The 23,655-nt window shown below is 41.5% G+C and overlaps 1 protein-coding gene across 1 annotated transcript in view; it reads left to right on the forward strand.

The window, feature by feature from the left end:
• The first annotated feature begins 6 nt into the window (after positions 1–6).
• Positions 7–23,655, forward strand: part of TTC39C (tetratricopeptide repeat domain 39C) — an 84,301-nt gene continuing 60,652 nt past the window's right edge. Inside the window, exon 1 of the mRNA XM_012725928.1 lies at positions 7–133. Within this exon, the coding sequence (XP_012581382.1) occupies positions 81–133 (53 nt within the window). The 5' untranslated portion in view covers positions 7–80. The remainder of the gene's footprint in view (positions 134–23,655) is intronic.

A 23,655-nucleotide genomic window follows, 5' to 3' on the forward strand; every position in this document is an offset into this window, starting at 1 on the left:
GGCCGCGGCGGCGGGACGACGCAGACTCGGCCGCCGCGGCGCCCCTGCAGGACGCGGAGCTGGCCCTGGCCGGCATCAACATGCTGCTCAACAACGGCTTCAGGGAGTCGGACCAGCTTTTCAAACAATACAGGTGACGGATGCGCCCTGCTCCCCCTCCGGGCCACGCGCACCTCGGGTCTGGGGCGCGCTTCAATCTCCCGCTGGCCCCTGCGGCTCCCTCCTGTCGGTCGCGAACCCCTGGCCCGACCCCAGCCCCCCGGCTCCCTGGGCCTGAGCGGCAGCGACTTTCTGCGCCTCTGCCCCGGCGCCCCTCTCCACCCCCACCCCGGCCGCCGTTTCTTCCTTCCCCGCCGCACGTCCAGCCGGCGCTCCCGCAGTCTCGCCGCACTTTCTCCCCAGCTTCGCCTTCCGAGCGGGGTGCTCAGCGTGTGTTCTCTTCCCCTCGCGGGTCGCCCTCCCGCCAGCTAGTCCGGAGTTCGAGGGCGTTGAGACCTGGGGCCGGATGCGATTTGAGAGGCAGCGACGAGCCCGGGACTGACAGTGTTGTGACTCCGGCTCGCGTGCAGCTGGCACAGGCTTTGTGACTCCGAGACAGCCGGCTGCATCGTGCCTGGTTCCAGTGCCTCGCAGTGCTGTGTATCATTGTGCATTCCATATGCCTTTATTGTTAGAAAACAGATATGCATATTGCTTTACCCTGCAGGAATTAACAAAAATTCATCCGAACTTGGCTCTTTTCACCTTTCTGCCGGACTTTTAAAACTCAGCTCTCTAAAAGGAGTCCCTAATGCCTTTCAAACACGCATTTGGGGGCATCTCGCAAAATTAAAGAATGGAGGGATTTAATAGATAGATAGATAGATATTTGAGCATTTGAGCATTCACGGAAGGACACGTGTGTTCACTTGATTTCTAAAAAATTAATCTTTTTTTTTTTTTTTAATGAAGCAAAAGAACTGAAACCTGGTAGTTTTCTTGTGGGTGTGCCTTCAGTTTCTCTGGGAGACCATCTGCTTTCTGGCTTTGGAAGCTAGTTTGTGATTTGCCCTTTGAGTGTTGACAAGACTGGAGGATGTGTTTAGCAGCTTCTCTGTAGCTGTTGAAAAGCCATGTTCTTCCCACCTTGAGAGAAATGAGGGGCCAGAGGGAAATGCCCCTGTGATTGAAAGCCCAGTTTGTAAGAAAATGGGTTGGAACTTAGACATTCTTAGTGCAAAAGCAAGTTATCTCACAACTTTCCACTAAAGACATTTTACTTTCAAATCAGTTTTTTTCCTCTGAAAATGAAAACTTAGCTTTACTGAGAACATTTTACCTTATGACTTAAGCTAGAGTTTTCATCAAGGCTCTTCGTGGCAAATAGATATAAAAGACTTACCTGACCCACGGTCACCTCTCTTAGGTGGATTCTTACTCCTCTGAAAATGTATTTCATGGAAAAAAAATCTGGATGCTTCACATACCATGTGGAGCTGCATTCACTCTTGTGTTTGGTGTAGTCAGAGAGGATGGGAGACATCCTTGGAGTCAAGTTTATCTTCTAGTTGCTGATAAGATACTGTGCTTCACGCCACTGTGCTGCCTGCTTTAAATTGTCTTGGGTTACTTAGTTTTTATTTCTTCTGAGCTGGGTAGTATGCTTTGATAGTGTATATTTAAAGCTGGAAATAATAGTTTGCCTGTCTGAATAATTGCATGTACTGTTAACAGAGGATGGATTGTGAATGGTAGGAAGTCTCTTCTCACAGCAGCTGCAGAGAGATGTGCCTTGAGAGGTGCTACTTTGTCCTGTAGCCTTATTTTCCAGCAACTTTTAAAAGCTTTTGAGGGTGGACAGTGGCGGCATTATCCTATCAGCTTTCCCTTATGACTCTGATTTATTTGTAATGTGGACTGTCCTTGCATTCTTCCCACTTGCCAAAATGTGCTTCTAATTCAGGTTTTGGAAGGCACCATCATCCTGTAGAGTGCGGTCATGGACCAAGCCTGGCGTCCTGTAGTGAAGGATGTGATCCTACTCTGGCACACTCATAGCTGTGGCTTTGGTTTCTCAACTTGATTCCATCCCTATATGATGGGAGGAGCACATGCCGCTGTGTGACTACTAGAAGAAATAATCCCTGGTAACCAACATACGTAGTGTGAGAACTCTAGTTCCGAATAGCTTTTCTATTTGATGTCTTCAGTACTACTGTTTGCATGTTTACACTTTTTAAAAAAAATATTTATTCGTGCATACAGAACTGGGGTATAGGTCAGAGGCTCAGGGGCGGTGTGAGGCTTCACCGGAGACAGAGTGGGGAGCAGAACAGGCAGATCGAGGAACTACACTGCTGAGGGGAGCAACGGGCGGGTCAGGAGAGGTCTGCTGCGCCATGTGGGTCACCTTCAGGGCCGGGATAGAACTTGCACTAAAGTGGCTGCAGCTAGCTTGCAATGCTGCATCCTAACCCGTTGTGCCACCAGGGATGGCCACTACCGTATATTTTTTTCTTATGGCATAGTTTGAGTAAAAGAAAAAAAAATGACCTATATGTGGGTAGCTTTTATATTTAACATTAGCTTCACACACTACATTTGTAAGCTAGACTTCCTCTCTCCATTTCAAAGTTCAGTGAATTCATAAGCCCGATGAACACATCTAACTCAGTTTAGCTACAGCAGAGATAACTGAATTGTTGTTTCTCCTTTCTTAGAATAGTTTTGTCACCTAATATCTCTGTTCCCCTAGGAGTAAGCCTTCCAGAATCTCATTAAAGTATAAATAATAGAAATATATTTTGTATCTAGTATAACAATAACATATTGAGCAAGAAGGTCATTTTCTCATGCCTCCTTACTCAGAAGATAAAATGTTTCAACAGTTACCTAATGAGAGAAGGCTACTCCACAGAAGCAGATTATCATGAAGGCCATTCTGAGTCAGAGTCTGGACTGTATAATTGACCTAGTTGGGACCGTAGTGGTTGGGATTTTAAAATGTAGCTGCCACTTCGTTACAACTGCCATAGTGGTACTGGTCTATTTCTGTGGTGATAATGTAACAAGTTCCCTGTTGGAGGTGCAGAACAGCCATCATGCACTTTGAGGTGTATTCCCAGAGGTTGGGACAGATTGGTTCTGTTTGGGACCTTTCCTCTTTGATCCCAAAGTCAAAGTGTAAGTTCTCCTGACATCAAACACCTGCCCACAAAAGCAAACCAAAACAAAGCCTAGCATTGAGAAATTGGGGCTACTAGAGGGCAGGGGTGGGGGGTGACAAGGTCAGGGAACCCAGTGGTTTATGGTGGAGGATCATGGGTACTTTGGTGGTAGGTGTGGTGTGGTAACATACATCTGAAAAGGGGTGTGATGCTCTAACCAAAAATCATATACAGTGTTTGTAAACCATTGTTACCTCAAAAAAAAATGTTACAAAGAGGGCTCTTATTCTTAGGGTTCAGTGCTTTAATCCAGCTATGCTGGATTTTTACAGAGACCCACACATCCCCACACATCCCCACTTAACTGATGTTTACCTGCACAGCACACACTCAGCCTTGGGGTATTCAACACGTGATGAGATAGGTTATGGTATTGTGTGTTAGCCAGGCCTTGATTCTCAGGTGTGGTGTCAGAAAGACTGGTAGTGTTAGGAGATTGGGAGATAGGTTGGTGGCCTGCTGTAACCCAGAGGGAAGGAAGAAGATGCAAGACCAGCTTGAAGGAAAGCTTTGTAGAGGAAATAGTGCCTGAGCATCATGATGGCGTGGAAATGAGTTGAAGGAGGAGTTGGAGTGGGCAGGGGTAGCAGGGAAATGCGAGAGGTGGTGACTTTCAAACATCTGCAGTTCTTGCCAGTCTTACCACTGATTTCTGACTTGGTAACTTCCAGCTAAGACAAGAAGCATGTGTGGTTATAGTGAATGTTCATTGGTGATAAATATGCCTGGGTAAATAAGGATCTTCTATGGAATTATTAAAATGAGCACAAATGTATGAAAAGCAAAAAAAAAAAAAATTAAGGCTAAATGTATGTGTAAAATGAATGTTTGGGTCCTAAACTGTTTATTGTAGCTGAGGCCGATGTGAAAAAAAGACAAAGCCCCAGATGACCTGTGGCCTTCCTTGTGAGTATGTCGATTTGAGATGGCCCAGTGTAACCAGGGCTTGCAAACTATGACCCATGGGCCATATCTGGTCTACTCTGTTTTTATAAATAAAGTTTTATTGGGATACAACCACCCTCATTTGGTTATGCATTTTCTGTGACAATGCAGTACAGTGGCTGAAAGAATCTCTCTAACAGAGACCCTGCAGTCTGTCCAAGCCTAAACTGTTAACTTCTTAGACTACTATAGAAGGTTGCTGGTTCCTGGTATAAACCACAGTTCTCCCTGGAAAAGCTCACAAGGCATGTGTAAGATCCTGGGTGATGGGTAGGGGTAGGGCTGGGTTGGGGGGGGAGGGAGCCTGGAGCAGCAGCATCTAAACCTCTTCTGTGTCTAAAACAGTGTCAGCCCCTTTGGAAAAGGTTAGCAGGCTGCACATGTTCACTGTGTGATTTGACTGTTCCCAGACATCGGTGTGTCTGTGCCTGGCTGCTGGAGTATATAAATTGTCCAGAGGTGCAGAAATACAGGAAAGGGAGAAGTGATGAAAAGCAGAAACGATATAAGGAAACCAGCTGGAGAGGCAGGAAGCTCCTCTGTTGACTTTTCTTTCCCACCTTCCTCAGCTCAGTGGGATATTTGTCAGAGGGGACATATCAGCATAGGTGTATAGCAGGGGAAAGTGAATACTCGTACTGTGATGTGTGTGTGTATATTGAGTACAAACAGTTGAAAGAAGCTGTGGACGCTGAGACCCCAGACATATTAATAGGTCGTTCAATGAGGTTGCTTTCTTTCCCTTAGTCAAGAGCAGCGTTACTGAACAAAATGCAGTTTTGATGAGGAGAACAAAATGAAGAGGAAAGGAATATTGAGTCATGAAGCACTTGAGCACTTTCTGTTCTCCTTGCAAGAAGCCACTTGTAGATCCCAACATCTTTGTGTTCCAGCAGCCGAGACCTTTTGCACAGTCTGTTTTAGCTCCTGAAATATCATTTTCATACCCAATCCTGCTATGTCAGGGTAACCCTCCTGCCACAGCTGCTGTGGGACTGTGAAGAGGCCCGTGCTGCACAAGAGTATAAAGGAAGTACAGAAAGTAGACAGCTGTGGAGCAAAGATGAATTTCTCTGTTATTTCAAAACCTTGCCTGGCGTCAGTCTATATAGTGAAGGGGTTGCAGGGGGAAGAACTCCCCCGTCGTATGCCCAACACCCTCGTCATGCTGTTCATTCTGGAACAAAGGTCAGATTTGGGACTGAATAGAACTTTTGTGGGCTAAACTGGGGATGGAGTCACCACTTCAGGTCTCTTTATTAGGGGGCAAAATGCACCCCCTTTTTGTGAACAAATGACTTTGACGCATGTATTTATATGAAATTATTCATCCACTTGCTATGTAATAAAAGAAAGTCATGACTTCCTAAAGTCGAATGTGAAGCTGATATAGGAACTTGACTTCATGTGTAAAGATGGTTTGCCATCTGGGCCCTGTTCTCTAAGGTTACTTTCTCCATCTCTTCCTTCTTGAGCAAGAATTTCAGACATGAGAAATATGTATATCCAACAGGTCTTACAGGAAAACAGTTATTACAGAGGAAAGTCCCAGAGAGTCCTCAGATGCAGGACACTGTGGTGAGAAGCAAGTCCTTCCACCAAGGAGAAGTTGCTTATTTCCTCTTTCCTTAACCCTCAAAGAATCACTTTAACCCGTAGTTTTGTACAAAGCGATAGTACCAGTGCATTCAGGTTTCAGTCATGTAATTTTCCTAATACAAATGTAAATAAGCATGTTCTGCTAAATCCTAGATGCTGCTTACTGTGAACGGCCACACGCCAGTGGTCCCTGTGTGCTAATCCCCACATCATCCTCCGGCAGCTCTCTGCAGCCGGCTTTTGCAACTTCCACTTCCAGAGGGAGGAGGGAGACATACAGTGATGTTGAATGACCTGCGCTAGGTCTCATAGGACTAGAGAACTAGATTTGATCCCCGGGCCCTTGGACTCCAGGGTCTGTTTCACCACCATTCTACCTCTCCTTTTAAGTCAGTGACTTTTGTATTAAGTAAGAGGTTACCTGTGTGCTACATAAGAGCATGTTGGGGTTTGGAGTTAGTTCCCCCAGCAATATATAAACCATACTCAGGCCCTCAGAGGCAACCTAATAAACCACTAGTGAGTTTTGTATACAGGGAATGTCATCCCAAGTGCTAGCCTGTGGCTCCCTGTCCACCCCGTGGGCCTGGCGTGGCAGAGTGTGCCCTGTGATCTGGCCTGTCTGCTTCCCTGCCCTCCTGGCCTCACCCCATCTACTTGCGCTGGAACATTTTGCATCATATAACTAGTTCTAACTGGCCACTCGGGATACCTCTCGGGTTTCGTGACATGACGGGGTGGCTCCTCCATTCTCTCACAGCATCTGCCCACTTTTGATCAGGACTGGCTTTAAGTATGGACATAGTTTGCACATCAGTCAGCCTAAGAGGGCTGAGAGTAGAGACAGGTGATACCTGCACTTCCTATCCAAGTGACGCTGGTCTTCCTGGGATTGCTGGAGTAATGTGGACTGCAAGGGGTTTTATAGGCCTATCAGATCCTCTTGATTTGCTACTCAGCGAGTGCAAGCCAGGAGGTGGTGCCCTGTAGGCATTCCACAAGCCTTGGGTCCTGTTACCCCCTCTTCCACAGACATAATGATCCAAGTGGAGATGCTCCAGAGTGCCACCGATGTGATGCTCTATTTCCCCTAAGCAGATAACAGAATCCTATTGGATTCCTCTCCTTTCAGTGTACCCTGGCTCCACAGAGCTTCCTGTGGGGCAGTGCAGAGCAGAACTGTGGCTGAGCACATGGAGTCTTGACACCTGCCACCAGTGGGAAGGCCAGTGCTTGCAGTCCGTCTCCTGCCTCTGCAGTGGCCTTAAGCCTCAGCAGTGCCTTCCCTACCTCTATGACTCCCAGATCTGTGAGTGATCTGCCCACTGTTTGGCATTGTCTGGCCAGAAGGAGGCCTTACCTAACTGCCCCTCCCCTTTATTTCTTTATTTGTCTCATCAACCACCTACAGGGCCCTGGGTGGCCCTGAGGCTGTGGGGCTGTGGCGGTGGTGCCTCTCTGGCATGAGAAGACAGAAATCTACCTCCCTGACTCCAAAATCCTTGCCTGAATTTCAGGATGAACTGGTCTCTGGAAAAACTTGGTACCTGGACATGCAAACTCTAGAGCAGTAGTTCTTGACTCTGTCAGATCTAGCACTCTCTTCTTAGTAACAGATATTATAAATTCCCCTCTGGAATTCTAAAATGAACTCGATCAATGGAATGACCTGCCCACATATACAAGGTCTCGAAGCAATAGAATGGCCAAAAATCATAGAGGCATCAAAATAAGTTCATAGTAGTTACATGTATTTCATGTAAATGCTCAGCATACCATCAGAAGACAACATGAAGAAGTTAGACACTTGCATCTACATGTAATGAACAGATTGGATTTGAGGAAGATCAGAAACCATTCCATAGAGATAGAGAAATCGACCCCTCCCTGGTGGCACAGGACTGCAAGCTAGCCACCTCAGTGTGAGTTTGATCCCCGCCCCGGACACCCACATGGCGAGGCAGACCTCGCCCGCTGCTCCTTCATCGGTGTACTTCAATCTGCCTGTTCTGCTCCCCACTCTGTCTCTGGTGAATCCTCTCACTGCTCCTGCACCTCTGGCTGGTACCCCAGTTTGGTATGCATAAATAAATAAATCTTAAAAAAGAAAAAATAGAGAAACGAGATAACAGTTGTACTAAAAGGAGTAAGAGATCTGATCTGTCTGGATATGTTGCAGGAAATAACCTTCATGGAAATAGGGGGAACCCTTCAAGGCAAAACACTGACTTGAAGTAGAGAAAATAAGGAGACATGACATTTGTGTGATGAGCGAGGCTGCCTAAATCAGGATAGTGTCAGAATAACTAATTCTCTGTTAGGATATTGATGTGTGTGACAGTGTCTCAGAAAATAACTCTCTCATCTTTAAATCCCTCCCCAAATCATGTACTTTGGAAACCAAATCCTTTAATGGGTGTCCAGAATTTGAGGGTAAATTGAGAGAACAAAAACAGTTAATGGAGAAAATCAGGTCAGGTGGGAAGTCACAGTCCCTGAGAAAAGAACAGAGCATGGGAGAAAAATAAGTATGCAAAATAAATAACTCTCAATGCAGTTTTTGTGACATAGGTGGCACTATACACATTCTTTTTTTTTTTTTTTTTGAAAGATTTATTTATTTATTCATACAGAACTGGGGTACAGGCCAGGGATACGCAGGGTGAGAGGATTCACCAGAGACAGAGTGGGGAGCAGAACAGGCAGATCAACGAAGTACACTGCTGAGGGGAGCAGCGGGTGGGTCAGGAGAGGTCTGCCAAGCCATGTGGTCACCTCTGGGGCAGGCAGGAATCGAACTCATGCGGAAGTGGCTTTAGCTTCTTGGTGCTGTGCTTTAACCCGCTGCGCCACCAGGGAGGGCCCTATGCTACACATTCTTAAGCTGGCAGAAATGAAATATATTAACAAGTAATTGGCACCCAATATTTTGTGGATTTTCAGTAACTGATTTGATATATAAACAACAGGAATTTGCAGTTGTCCTGTTAATGTTAGCATGTGATGGCTCCAGATGTTAGCTTACATGGCTGTGGGGCCTTGACAACTCACAGGCCACAGGCAGAGTTGATGACACAATTTTCCAAGATTCTGAACAAAATAAAGGGTGCTAGAATGATTTTGTACCTCTGTGCCAATAGAAGTAGGTTTTAGGACTAAATAACTTTAAGCATTTTTTCACCCATATGAGTTTTCTGTTATTCAGAAGTGGTGTGGGACTTAGGATGATGCAAAGCACGATCTCAACACATTGCAGGATGTGGTTCCTTCCATAACAGTTGTTATGTCACCCCCAAACTGCTCATCGATTTCTAATAGATACCTCCATTAAAAGCCACTGAGCTTGTGGCTTTAGGGCCTCTGACAAGGGTTGGTTCCTGTGCCTGAGATTCCTGGTTTTTTGGGATAGCCTTCAGGAGGGGTGGGGGGTACCCTCTCTGCTGATAATGTAGGGCCCTAGGAAGGGGGATAGGTGACCTAGGCCACTGCTGCAGGAGCTCAATGGAGACACCTCCATTCCATCAGGGACCCTGAATGCCAGAGCAGAGCCCAAGGGTCAGGGTTCCTTTGTGGGGGCAGATGAAGGGAGGCCAGGGCTCCATCAGTGCTGGGAACACAGATTACTGCTTGGAAACACCTGCTTTTCCAGGTCACACTTCTGCTTCTAGTGCCCAAACTGTTCCAGGAAGGAATAGCAGTGCCAATTCTTGCCTCCCTCACGGTGTAAATGGAGAACCACCAGGGCCCTTCTCCTCTCTATTCTGAATGTGAAGCTGGTGTTTGGGACCCGTCTCTGCAGCCTGGGACAACTGTTTTCCCTGCCCCATTCCTGCAGGTCTTCATAACTTTGCATCTCATGGTACAAAGTAGACCACATCCTTCCCAAGAAATGAGCAAGCTTTTTGCTAAGTAGATTCCTCACACACACACACACACACACAGAGCCAAATTCCTAGGAATTGGGGTACAGTGTCTCCATAGTTACCTAGAAGGAGACCACAAATTTGATTCCCTTAAAATGAGAGAAAATAGGGTACACTCCTTCATGATGGCTCTGGTCTTGTGCTTAGGAGCCTCTCCCTCAACCTCCCAACTCCACACACACACACACACACACACACACACACTACTTATCTTTGATAGGATACTTCAGTATGTGTATGTAGAATTTCCCTGGCCCCACTCAGCGGTGACACCAGCTGTGCTGGTAAGACATGCTAGCTCAGCCTCTTCACACCTGCTTGATTGCACCGTCATACTCCTTCCGGTGGGGCTTTGCTAGGGAAGTGGAGTCTGCAAGCCATGCTCCTCTGAGTTCCTGAGACTGGCAAGGAGCATTATCTGCTTCTCTTTCCGCTCTGGCTTTCCTATTTAAATAGATGCCATTTGCTTTGGAATTAATTGCACTTTTTGCCTCATCTCTTCATCAGTCCTCCTCCAGGTTTTATTTCATGTAAATAGTTCATATACAAGTAACCAGCACTGGATATAATCAGATTATAAAATTTTCTATAATTTTGTGTCATAAGTAAAACTTCCGGTATTATTCTAACAGAACTAAAAAGTGAGGGCAAATCATTTTTCTTTTTTTCTGGATCCAAGTTGAAATTGCTAAACGACAGACAGGTTTGGGAAATAATTGCATTAAACTAAAATCCATGCTGTATGTCCTTTTGCTGATTGCTTTCAGCATTATGAGTCACTGTCATAGCTCTGATTCTCTACCCTCCCCCCATTTTGAACAGTGAATTGCAAAATCTTAAGTGTTGTATTGTCAAATGATCTCTGGAACAAGAACGAACTTGATATCTTTGTGTCTTGCAAATCAGGCTCACCCTTTTTATTTAGGTCAAATATAATGTTGAATACATCAGTGGCATACTTATCTGGTATGGCTCCTGAATTGTCCAAGGTGAGACTATGATGCTTTTCTAGACCTGCAATTGTTGGGATAATTGAGCTTCTCATTTTCTTCCTTCTCATAGCTAGTTTGATCAATTTAATTGCTCAGAAAAGAATTTTATTTATAAGGGGATTGCCATTTGCTTTAGCTATCAACCATGTAAATCCCATTTTTGTTGTTACTTCTATATTGGTGGTTGATGAGATACTTTGAATTATCAAAATTACAAACTGAGCTAGAAATTATTCCTCATAAAGTGGCACAGACAAAAAAAAAAAAGGAGGGAAGAGCAGTGAGATGGGGAAAATATTCAGTTACAAGTCAGTACCTGCTGTAGTGGTATTCATAGAAATTCTAGTTCTAGAGAAATTGCTGATGTAAAAAATGGCAAGAAATGGGAGAGTGGGTTGGGTGTTTCTGTAGTCCTTGTGTGAATTTTGGATCTTGGCTGGTTGTATGAGAGAGTAGTTGAGATTAAATTGTCAGCTTTTCTCTTGATAGGAGAATGTTGAGTTTTATTTCAAGTAAAACAAAACCAAGCCTGCTGTTCTGCTAAGGTGTAAGCCTAGAGTTAAAGAAGCTTATGAATAATGAAGTAAATGGAAATGAAATTGTCTTGACCTGTCCTATGCTAAAAACCAGAGGAAAATGTAGGGGCCATGAGGAAAAACAAGCATTTTCATGTGCAGTTCAGAGTTGTTTACCAAGAACCGGTTACTGGGCACTCCCTGGTGGCACAGAGGGTTAAATTAAAGCACAGCACTATGAAGCTCTCCCAGGCCACTGCAGCACAAGTTTGATCCTGCCAGGGAGGAGACCCACATGGCACCACAGACCTCCCCTGGCCAGCCCGCTGCTCCCCTCAGCAGTGTACTTCCTCCATCTGCCTGTTCTGCTCCCCACTCTGTCTCTGGTGAATCCTCTCATTGCCCTACACTTCTGGCCTGTACCCCAGTTCTGAATGCATGAATAAATAAATCTTAAAAAAAAAAAAAGAACTGGTTTACTTAAATTTTACTGTGAATAAGTCACTAGTTTCACTTTCAAATGCCTTTAAAATATTGAAATGATTATTTAAAATGGTTTGAATATAAATAGTTGAGGATGTTTAATTCTCTAAGTATTCATGAGGCATGAGGACTATTGCCACACTTAATAAAGGGACACTATGGTAACTTAAAAAGAGAAAATAATGAAAACATGTTAATTAAATCTGTTAATTTTAAAATAACAGGACTGGTTGGAAAGACATTTAGCTAGTTGATAGAATGTGGTTTGGATAATCTCTTTGCAAATTACTTATCAGTGCTGACTCTTACTGACAGCATAGAATGGAGATGAGGTGCTTGAATTGATTATTTGTGTGACTTAAGATAGTTAGCAATGATGAATTAGGGAGATATTTAATATACAATCATTGTAGATTCTGGAAACTATGAAAAGATTTGCCTTTATTTAGCCTGAAGGGTTACTTTCAAAGTATATCAGAAGCTCTAAGTGAGCACCAGGCCTCAGCAATAAGTGAGTATGATTAACAAAGCTAGAGAGGAATTGGAATAAAATTAAAAGTATTACGGTCTTGTAATTATACAACTGTTTTCTGGTGTTGGCTTGCTTCGCGGGGCAGAATGATTGTGCACAGTAACAATGCTTACTAGCAAGGAGCTCTATCTGCTCTACACCCTATTCTCTCAGCAGCCTTGAGGGTACATGTTATAATCACTCTGCATGTGACAAAAGGCAGACTTACAGAAGCCACTTTACAAGGATCCTGAGTGGAAGATCTGGTACCAGTATGAGCAAGTGTGTGATATCTCCTGCTTCTGAAAGAACCCTGTGATTATACTGGTGTTACCCCACAATATTATAGGTCACTTTGTACCCTCATTTCCTAGTGCTCCCACAGTCTCTTGAAACAAGGTTGTACACACCAGAAGCCTGGAAGACCCTCTTGATACCTCTCTCTAAAACACCTGTGTATCTACCAGTTTTCCCTCCTGACTATCTCTTGAACCCACTCACCGCTTTTTACCTCTGCCACCACTATCTCATCCACATCACCTTTCACCTGGACACCTGCAGAACCCCCAGTGACTTACCCCCAGTGACTTTCTCAAATCCTCTGTCCCTTCTTCACCCCCACCACAGTGATCTTTACAACACATGAGTCTGGTTTTATTGACTTTGTGCTACAAACCTGTTTATGGCCTTTGTGGTAGGGTGAAAAATGAACCTTGAGAGCATATCCATATGTAATTCTTGGAAACTCTGGATGTTCTTCTATATGGCAAAAATCCCTCAAAATACAAGGGTCTCTTCAGAGGTGATTAAAATTTTTGAGATGGGAAGATTATCCTGGATTATTTGGGTCTAATCAATCCACCAAGTTGGACAAATGTTGTCACACATATCCTTATAAGAGGTAGGCAGAGGGACATTTTACACACTGTGGGTTGAACAAGGGAGCAGAGAGCTTTGACAGTGTTGGCCTTGAAGACTAGAGTGATGATGACCCCAGACCCAGACAGGCAGCCTCCAGAAGCTGGATTAGCCAAGGACTAGATTCTCCTTAGAGCCTCTGGAGGGAGTGTGATGCTGCATCTTGATTTCAGTGCACAGACTCTGGCCTCCAGAACTGGGAGAGAATAAATTACTCTTATGTCAAGCCACTAAATTTGTAGTAATTTATTACAACAGCCATTCTCTGCAGGAGCAGGCTCTCTCAGCTCTCAGGATTAGAACTAGAGGCTTTGATAGGATCACTGTCTTTGGCTTGGTCCTGGTTGATTTGCTTCTTGTTAATCTGCTCTATCTTTTTAAAATATTTATTTATGCCGACAGAACTGAGGTACAGGCCAGAGATTTGGTGGGTGAGAGGATTCATCTGGGACATACTGGGGAGCAGAACAAGCAGATCAGTGACGTACACTGCTGAGGGGAGCAGTGGGAGGGTCAGGAGAAGTCTGTCACGGCATGTGGGTCAGTTCCCAGGCTGAGGATCAAACTCATGCTGCAGTGGCTTCGGAGAGCTTCATAATGTGGTGCCTTAACCCGTTGTGCCATCAGGGAGAATCCTGCTCTATCTTTTAAAAAAAATATATTTAAGGGCCCTCCCTGGTGGTGTTGTGGGTTAAAGCACAGCACTCAGAAGCTAAAGCCACTGCAGCACGAGCTCAATCCCCAGCCCCAGAGGTGATCCACATGGCCTGGCAGACCTCTCCTGACCCGCCCACTGCTCCCCACTCTGTCTCTGGTGATTCCTCTCACCACCTTTGCACCTCTCACCTGTACCCCAGTTCTGTATGCATAAATAAATAAATCTTTAAAAAATCTTTAAAAATAATTTCATTGTGTTCTTCTAGACTGCAGTTACACAAAGCCAAGTGAGCTCATTCTAAATTCCGGGCTCATAGTTCTTCTTAAATGGGAATGTTAACAGCCTTAAATGGACAAGTGATTTGAGCTATAGAATCTATGTTAGCCTTCATTGAAAATATCAACATTGGGCTATTTTCTCACTCAGTAACCTTATTTTGAATCGCTGGGTTCTTTATTACTCTTTGTCCACCAGCTACCTTGATCTTCTTCCAAATTCTCTAGGCATTATGTTTTTTCTTCTTCTGAGTTTCTTACCTTAGTTTATAATTGTATATAGACCACTTGTTAACTATTCATGAATTTCAGTTCTCAGAAATTAGTTAAATATGACTGGCCCCCCAATAACAGTTCAAATTTCAGTTACCCCTGTGTGTAAATCTCTGTGAGTCAGTGTATGCACAAGATGCTACCTCTTCAGCCCACCAGTGAGCACATTTGTAATCAATGCTCTTCATGACCTGTGACCAATAATGTCACTTCTCTCAGAGTTTCCCTGTGATTGGTCCCTGTGCATCTCTTTTTCAGTTTCTACACTGACAGCGAGTGTGTTGTATTGTCTCCTCATAGTCAGTCCACATGACATTTTACAAAAAATGGGTCATTTAAAGTACAGTAAAGAAAAAATGATAATGGTGGAAGTGAGTGTTGAATAAAACATAGGTGAGATTATAAAAGGAAGAGCTGCCCTGAGGTGTTATCTCTGCCACAGTTTGAAGAAACTCTGTGTGTGTGGTTGGGCCCTGGAGAAGGTGAGTTTATCAGCACAGTGGAGGAAGGTATTGTAAGGTAAGGGCTAAACTTTACTCTTACACATGTAGATATACACTTTCTCCTAGTACCATCTGAAAGAAAGGCTGTCTTTCCTTGATTGAAGGCCTTAGCACCCGTGTCAAATATCAGTGGACTAGATATGCAGGGCCTTGTTTCTGGATTCTTCCTTCTCTATATGTTTGTCACTGTACTAACACCACACTGGTTTGATTACTGGAGTTTTGTTGTAGGTTTTGAAACCAAAAAGTATGAGACCTCCAACTTTGTTCTTTTTCAGGATTATATTAAGGGTTCACTGAAATTTCATAGGAATTTTTTCTATTTCATAAAAAAATGGTCAATGGGATTTTGATAATGAATTGCATTGAAACTGTATGCCTTAAGTAGTATTGCCTTTTTGATGGTATTAAGCCTTCCCATCCATGAATGTGGAATGCCTTTCTGTTAGTTGGTGTCTTTGATTTTTTTCAGCAATGTTCTATAGTTTTCAAGTCTTTTGCTTTCTTGCTTAAGATTGTTCTGTAGTTTATTATTTCTGATACCATTGTAAATGGAATTTTTTTTTCGCTTTTCTGTTCAAATTGTTCATTGTTAGTGTGTAGAAATGCACCTAATTTTTGTTTTGATTTTATATCCTGAATTGTTGCCTAATTTATTAGTTCTAATGGTTTTTGTAGTGTTTTTATGATTTTCTACGTAAAAGACCAGTTCATCTGCAAAAAGATAATTTTATTGCTTTATATTTGGATGCTATGCAGTACTATTTTCAGTAGACAATAGGCACCCCTGATTTGTTCCATCTTAGAGGAAAAGCTCTATGTCTTTGATCATGGAATATGTGATACTTATTGCTGTAGGCTAATGTTTTGGTAACAATTTTTAAAGGTTATAGGACAAATATAATTTTCTTCATTTACTATTAGGATGATTTTACATGGTTTTGGTTTGTGGATTCTTTTGGGGGGGAGGTTTTGCACTATCATGTTAAATAAGCATTGCCTGCACTCCCTAACATAATACTTCACCAGAGCCCCTTAAAATTAAGAACATCATTTCTCATTATTCTGTCCCAGTACCCAGCCTAATGTCTGGCATGTAGTAGGTGCTCAATCAGTAAATGGTTTATGAGTGACCTTTGCTTATAGGCATCATGAGTCATGAGTTCCCAATTCTTCAACTGCATGGATTGTTTTTCATTTGTCTGGGGCATTGGAGAATAGTGATGTGGATAAATAGTTTCACTAGGAGAAGCCTGTGAGTTGATATCTCTCACTTAGTTTAAAACTTGCATTCATTAGATATTGTAACACTTGATATTATCCATTTAACACTTAGACTGGATATGATCCCTTCTGAAATACAAAATCCAGTATGTATGATGGTAGCAAAGTATAGTTTGTGGCAAGGTCACTCTGTGAACTCAGTGTTTCAAGCAGATCATAAAGGGACTGCTGTATTTTGCTTTGACGTGTGGCTATGGAAAGCAGGTATCAGGATCAGGTCATGAGCAAAGACTTGTTTCTTTTCATTCTTCGGGCTACATGTTGAGACTTCTCTGCAGGTGGGGCCTCAGTGTGGAGTCAGTAAAATACAACAAAAGTGATACTTGCTGTACTGCATGTCTGTATTTTCTGAATCATCAAATATATGTCTAGCAATATCACTTAGCTCTTATAATTCAAGAATTATGAGGAGTGAAATCTGCTTAAAATTTTTTTTACAATGTTAAAAGTTTATTCCAATTAGTACACATTATATTAAGTATAGAATTTCCTTAAAAATTAACACAAGTTTCACGGTTGCAGTTCATTAAAATAAACCATCATTGTCATTTTTAATTAAAAATGTATTGACCACCTTCAGTTTTCAAATCACCATCGCAGATGCTAAAAGGAGATCAAAGTAAAACCCATTCCCTGTGCTCAAAGAACCAGTCTGGTGATAAAGGACCCACATGACATCTAATTTGAATGGAGTCACATGATGAGACTAGAAACAAGAACAGGTGCATTAATCCCCTTGAACTGCCATAACAAAATACCACAGATGGGTGGTTTAAACAACAAATCTTGGTTCTGGAGGCTGGGAGTTTGAGATCAGTGTGCTAGCACACTGATGGCTAGTTCTGGAGAGGACACTTTCCCTGGCTTGCTCTCTCCTGCCTCTCCACGGTAACCTTGAATGGCCTTTTCTCTGAGGAGCGGAAAAGAGAAGGAAACAGAGAGACACTTCCTCCTTCTTTGGTGACCGGAATAGGACCTCACATTCATCACCCGTTTAACCTTAATTACTTCTTAAAAGTACAGTCACACTTGGATTTAGAACTTCAACATATGAGGATTTTTTATTTTATTTTATTTTATTTTGGAGGTGGGGTGCATTGGAAGGTTAAATACCAAATCTTATTGAGGACTCTGGGTGAGCCAGACATAGCACTTTATGTTCTTATTCAATCCCCTCCCTATATACCCTGTCACATACTACAACTTCCTTCCATTTTACAGATGAGGAAACTGAGGCTTATAAGAATTAAATTGTTTTTCAAGCTAACTCACTCTGCAGAGTCAGACCTTGGTCTCGGGGGGCCTAGGAATTGAGTGTTAGAGGAGATCCCTTGAGAGCGAATAGGGTCATGTGTGCCCTATGGGCTAGCTACCTCTAAATGCCTGTGTTGTTTTCAGGGGCAGGGTAAGCTGCTCGCTGGCTGCAAGGAAAGTAAAGATAGGGGTTACGGTGGTAAAAGTAGGTCAGGCCACATACTAGCCAAACCAGGGATTTGTAACCTTTGACCCTTGGGCAACAGGCCAAAGTTCTGTTGGCATTTTTTTCAGTAGAAAAGTGATATAAGATTTTTGTTTTAGAGAGCTAATTCCAGGGGCAACATACACAGCCCACTTGAAAGTCAGAAAACAAGTTAGGTAATAGTTGTCCACAGTTCACATGGGGTTTGCCAGGGTAGGGGTGATACAGGTGGAAGGTTTTATTGGGATTTTTTTTGGTTTGTGGGGTAGTTGAGAATGTTCTGGGTCACTAGCTAGATGATGCTGCCATTCAGAGAGAGAAGGAGTACAGAAAAAGGAACACATTTGAAGTATTAAGTCATATAAACATTTCTATCCCATGTGCCATCAACTGGGAAATGTCACACCAAGTGTTTCAACTCTCTTAGGAAGGAAATGCATGTACTATGTGGATACGAAAAACTCTTGAAGTGGGTCGTTGATTATATCAAAGGCCTCTTACTAGCATGATTGTATCACTGGTGATTATTTAATATGGGTGTAAGAAGGAAAGAACACCAAGTAAGCATTTTGTTCTGACTTTTGATGTAGGGACACACCCGCTCCTTTGTGAGTTTGCTGATGGATTTTCAATTGGTCAGCCACACCTGTAATGCATTCCTGTGATTTGCAGTATCCGGGTCTTTAAAGTGGAACCCACGATTGAAGTCATTGCAAAGCAATCTGGGTGGTAGTGTCTTGTATTTACCTCCCTCTCACCAATACTAAAGGACCTTTTAAACTCGAACACCTTTATCAAGCCACTCAAAGCTTTTAGTTCTTCTTATATATAATATGTTTGTCATACTCTATTTACATAAAAACAATGAATTATGTAATTGCAATAATGAAGTCGAGAGTAGTCAGCAGGACTCTTAGGGAGCACAGAAGAGTCCACTAGCTTCAGAGGTCAGTAGGTAAAAGAGTATCTTGTTCTCTCTCATATTGGTTAATCTAGAGATTTCGGTCAGTGGATATTGGTTGAGGTTCTTTCTCTGTTGTGTGTTTGTATGTGTGTTTGTAGAGGAAATGAGTAATTGTAGACATTAGTATGAAAGGCAGTACCTGTTTTTTTTTCTGGGCTATAATTCTAAATATCTGATTATGTTCTAGAGCAGTTACAAATGTAGTTTTTTAGGAAGCATTATGCCATCATAGTTTAAAATATAATTGATGTTAGTGGGATTTCTCATTAAATTTAGTTGTAAGATGAAATAGCTTGAGTTCAAAAAAAAAAAAAGTGGGGGGCCTGAGGGACTCTTGGATTACTAGGGAGAGATGAGGGAAAGTATTTCCTTTTGTAATACAGCTAGCTTCATAGATGTCATTTCTTAGCTTATGACTTCTTTGGTTCCAAACGCCATTAGTTAAAATGATCATTGCTTCAAAATGAGCCTACCTACTTTCTAGCTATGCTAAAAGCACTGCTAATTGTAGCTTCTAAAAGAGCCTAACACATACCGTCAATTATAGCAGAAACTCAGTTGTTTTCCCTTGGTGACAGATTAGCATTGATTAGCACAGGAAGAGAATGTAGTTGGCTTTTGAGAATACTCAGCTCCACCTTGCAGGGAGACAGCTTTTGATGGAGTTCTCAAGAATCACCTGGCAGTGGATAAGAGTACCCAGTCAGAGGCCAATGGTGTGTTTGTAATGAAGAGAAGCCCAGAAGCGCTGTTTGCCAGTTTCATAGAAATTAAGCACATGTATGATACAGGAAGTTAGGGAGGCATGATCTAATAGGAGTGCTGGCCTTTGTCATTCATTAGTTTAGAAATTGCTAGTAACTGTGAGATGTCTTAGTGACCTCTTCTCTCCCATCAGTTTCCCTGGCTTGGTTTAGTTATTTTAACAATGGAGAGAAATCGAAAATTTTAATAATTTAATGGGAGTACAATAGCATTTTTTCTTCTAAAATTATTAAGTACCCCTATGGTGATGGCACATGGGTGATTTGGTGATGGGAAGCCCAAGGGGATTACAACTGAAATGGAAAAAGGCACAAAGTGATGTAGAAATTAACTATTATATTATTTAAAAAATAAAAGTATTAAGCACCCTAAACATACAAATCATCACAACATATTATAAAAATACAAACATCCTTCCTACCCAGAATTTGTAAATGCTAATATTTGCCATGTTCACTGCAGATTTCTTTTTTTTTTAGAGAAACAAGACAGTATTAAGAGTTCTTTTGCATTCTGCTATAATTTTAGTTGCCCTTTTTCCCTTGTCAGAGGCAAGAACTCTCCTCAAGTTTAGTATGTGTCTTCCATCAAGTACCACAAGGCATTTGTATCTTATATTGTATGTTTCTAACCAAAAGCAAGATAAAGGTTTGTTTTTATAATATAATGTTTCTTTACAATTTGCATTTTTTTCACTCAAATTTTTATTTTTGAAGTTTGCCGATGTTGATATATAAAAATAAAGTATAATCATTTTAAATATTCAGCAGTTTTTATCATATAAATAATATGCATGCTCATCATTACCATAATTGTTTATGTGAATTCTATCTGCTTACAGTCTCTAACGCGCTTCAGTAAACACCTTTATATATGTTTTAAATGTGTAAAATGTTTCCTGGGGGCCCTCCCTGGTGGTGCAGCAGGTTAAAACACAGCACTAAGAAGCTAAAGCTACTTCAGCATGAGTTTGACCCCCCACACCAGAGGTGACCCACATGGCTTGCAGACCTCTCCTGACCCATCTGCTGCTCCCCTCAGCAGTGCACTTCATCAGTCAGCCTGTCTGCTCCCCACTCTGTCTCTAGTGACCACCACCCCACACTACCCCGCACCTCTGGCCTGTACCCCAGTTCTGTATGAATAAATAAATAAATCTTAAAAAAAATGTTACCTGGGAATATGTCTAGATATGGAAATGTTTGGTCAAATGATCAGTGTTATCTTTATTGTCATACTTTTCTCCTGGGGCATTTACTGGGGCTTATAGATTTTTTTTTTTTAAAGATTTATTTTATTTGTACATACAGAACTGGGGTACAGGCCAGAGGCTCAAGGGCGGTGAGAGGCTTCACCAGAGACAGAGTAGGGAGCAGAACAGGCAGATCTACAAAGTACACTGCTGAGGGGAGCAGCAGGCCGGTCAGGAGAGGTCAGGAGAGGTCTACCGCACCATGTGGTCACCTCCGGGGCAGACGGGAATTGAACTCATGGAGAAGTGGCTTTAGCTTCTCAGTGCAGTGCTTTAACCCGCTGCACCACCATAGAGGGCCTATAGATCTTTTTTAATGATCTCTCATCTCCTATACGTCATTTTAATTTTCATATAAGACTAACAAAAAATAAGTAAATGTGCTATATATGCTGATATGCTATAAATAAGGAAAATGCTTACTTAAAATCCAGAAGTTATCCAGTGATGTACTGAGGCACTTTGGGAGCTACTGTGAGCAATTTGAGAGCAGGTATCATGTCTTTCACTATAATTTCTGTGTGATGAACATGCTGGTGATAAAAGAAGTAAAATTATATGGAGCAAAATAAGGCATGGTCTGTGTTCTCAAATTTAGAGTCTTATCCAAAATCATGCAGTTTACACACATGAAAGGTACACTTATGAACCGAACAAAGAGGGTAGAAAATATGGGTTGTAGTAATTGCTTTAAAATTAAGTGGAAACAGTATACATTGAGAAGAGTAACATAAAAAATTTGGTGAAATCATTCTTTTTCCTTTATCCTTCTCATCTCAGACATTTAGCAAAGCAAAATTAGAGTTTTTCAACACACAAGTCAAAGAAGATAGAAAAACTGAGCCTGCAGGGCATGTCATGGGCTGGGACACCGGACCTAATGCTGGGTGGGATGCCGGACTGGACACCTGCCAGCCTGTTGTGTGGACTGGTGTGGACAAAGCTGCACAAGTGAGGAGATTTTCCTGATGTCCCTTGCACAACATTTTCATGAATATTTCCTACCTCTTATACTCAGAGTTTAATGAATTCTCTTCCTTTGCCTTAACACTCAGGCACATAGAACTCCCTGAGTAACAGGTATGGAGAGATGTGGGAGTGCAGTCTGGGAGTTCTAGAATTGATAACCTTGAAGTCATAATACATGAGGGACTGGTGGAAGAAGAAAGAGAAATAAGAAGGAAAAAAAAATGAATTAATACTCAGACCTAATAACTCTACTGGAAAAGGCAACATAAGGATAATGAATATCCCAAAAGAAGAAGAGAGTGAGAAGGGGGCAGAAAATTTGTTCAAAGGAATAATAGAGGAAAAACTTCCCAAAGTTGGGGAAGGAAATAAATATACTAATTTATGAGACCAGAAGAATACTAATACTTAGAAAGGTCTATCTAAATACAATGTAGACTATAGTGAGACCTACACCAAGACAGAGTCATGAAACTACCACGAAGTCAGGAGCAAGAAAGAAGGAATACTAAAGGTGACGAGTGGTCAAGCAGATACACATAAAGGAAATCCTAAAAGACTGAGACTCCTTGAAGGAAACCCTATGGGCAAGGAGAGAATGATAGAATGTATTCAAAATACTCAGTGAAAAAAAAATTCCAGCTGAGAATACTATATATTGTAAGACTCTCCTTCAGATATCAGAGAGAAATAAAAATTTCAGACATGCAGAGAGTGACCAGTTGAATCAAAAAACAAAACAACTTTCTGTTGTCTCCAGACTCACCTGAATTCCAAGGATAAATATTAACTCAAAAAGTGGGAAAGCAATCCTACAAGCAAGGATCTAGAAATAGGCAGAGACAGCCATACTTATATTAAATAAAATAGAGATCCAGCTCAAAAAAGATAATGAGACAGAGATTAACATATAATTAATATATCATGGAATATATATTCCTATAATACATATTAAGGAATCAGTATATGAGGAAGACATAGCATTCATCAATATATATGCATGAAATAAAGAATCATCAAAATGCAAAAAGAAGCTATTATCAAATATGAAACTAGACACTGGGAGCAAACCAATAGTGTTTGGGAACTTTGACACCCCACTTTCACCAATGAATAGATCAACAGACAGAAAATAAATAAGGAAATGGTAGCCTTAATTTAGGGGTTGAGGGGACATTTATGGGACACTGCACCCCCAATAAAGCTGAGTACACATCTGTTTAAGAGCACATGGAACATTCTCCAGGGTAGACTCCATACTGGGGTATAAAAAAAAAATCAATAAATTCATGAAGATTGAAATCATATCAAGCATCTTCTCTGATCAGTGGTGTCATGCTAGATATCAACAAAATGAAAGTATGGAGATTGAACTACAAACAAATTTTCTCCTTTACTTAAACTACACCTATGCATGGCAGTATAATGGCAGTATAATTACTTCAAATTTTCACAGGAAGAAACACAGACTGAAAGTTAGTATATCTTGTGAGTGATCACAGAGTACATGATCAAGGTGATGTTTTAATTGAGGGTCCTTTTAAGAATCTGTGACTTATAAAAATACTGGAAAAAGCTTTTCTTGAGTTGTTATGTTCACCTAGCAAAATATTTTATTGAAAGAGTTATCATAATTTCTTTTTATAATAATCCATTCAACATTTTAGTATTATTTCCTGACTCTATGTACTACTATAATTAGCATCTTTATTTTTTCTATATATATTTTTAGGGTAGATTCTTTGAAACATTTAAATGTCAAGTGACATTTAGTCACTTGAGAGATAGCTTGGATATATAGATGATAGATATATATAGATAGAATTTGCTAAGTGGTTGCACCAATTTTTAATCCCATCAGTCATTGTAAATGATACATTATGTATTTGAATGCACATGGGCAAAGTAATGTATCAGTCATGCTTCTCCAGAAAAAAAATCATTTAAATGTTTTGTTTTTGATTCAAATAATTGATTTGACTTTCATTTCACATAGTTTAGTGAATATTTATTACTGATATTTATCTGTCTTTAAATATCAGTATCTACATTACATAGACATTTAGCTTGACATTTATGCTGCCCTACTCAAAACCTGAGTTTAATAAGTTCCACAATTTAAGAAGATGCACTTTTACATTGATTTATATTTTAAGCTCAG

Source organism: Condylura cristata, unplaced genomic scaffold (genome assembly GCF_000260355.1).
Source record: "Condylura cristata isolate star-nosed mole 26May11 unplaced genomic scaffold, ConCri1.0 scaffold00016, whole genome shotgun sequence".
Lineage (NCBI taxonomy): Eukaryota > Metazoa > Chordata > Mammalia > Eulipotyphla > Talpidae > Condylura > Condylura cristata.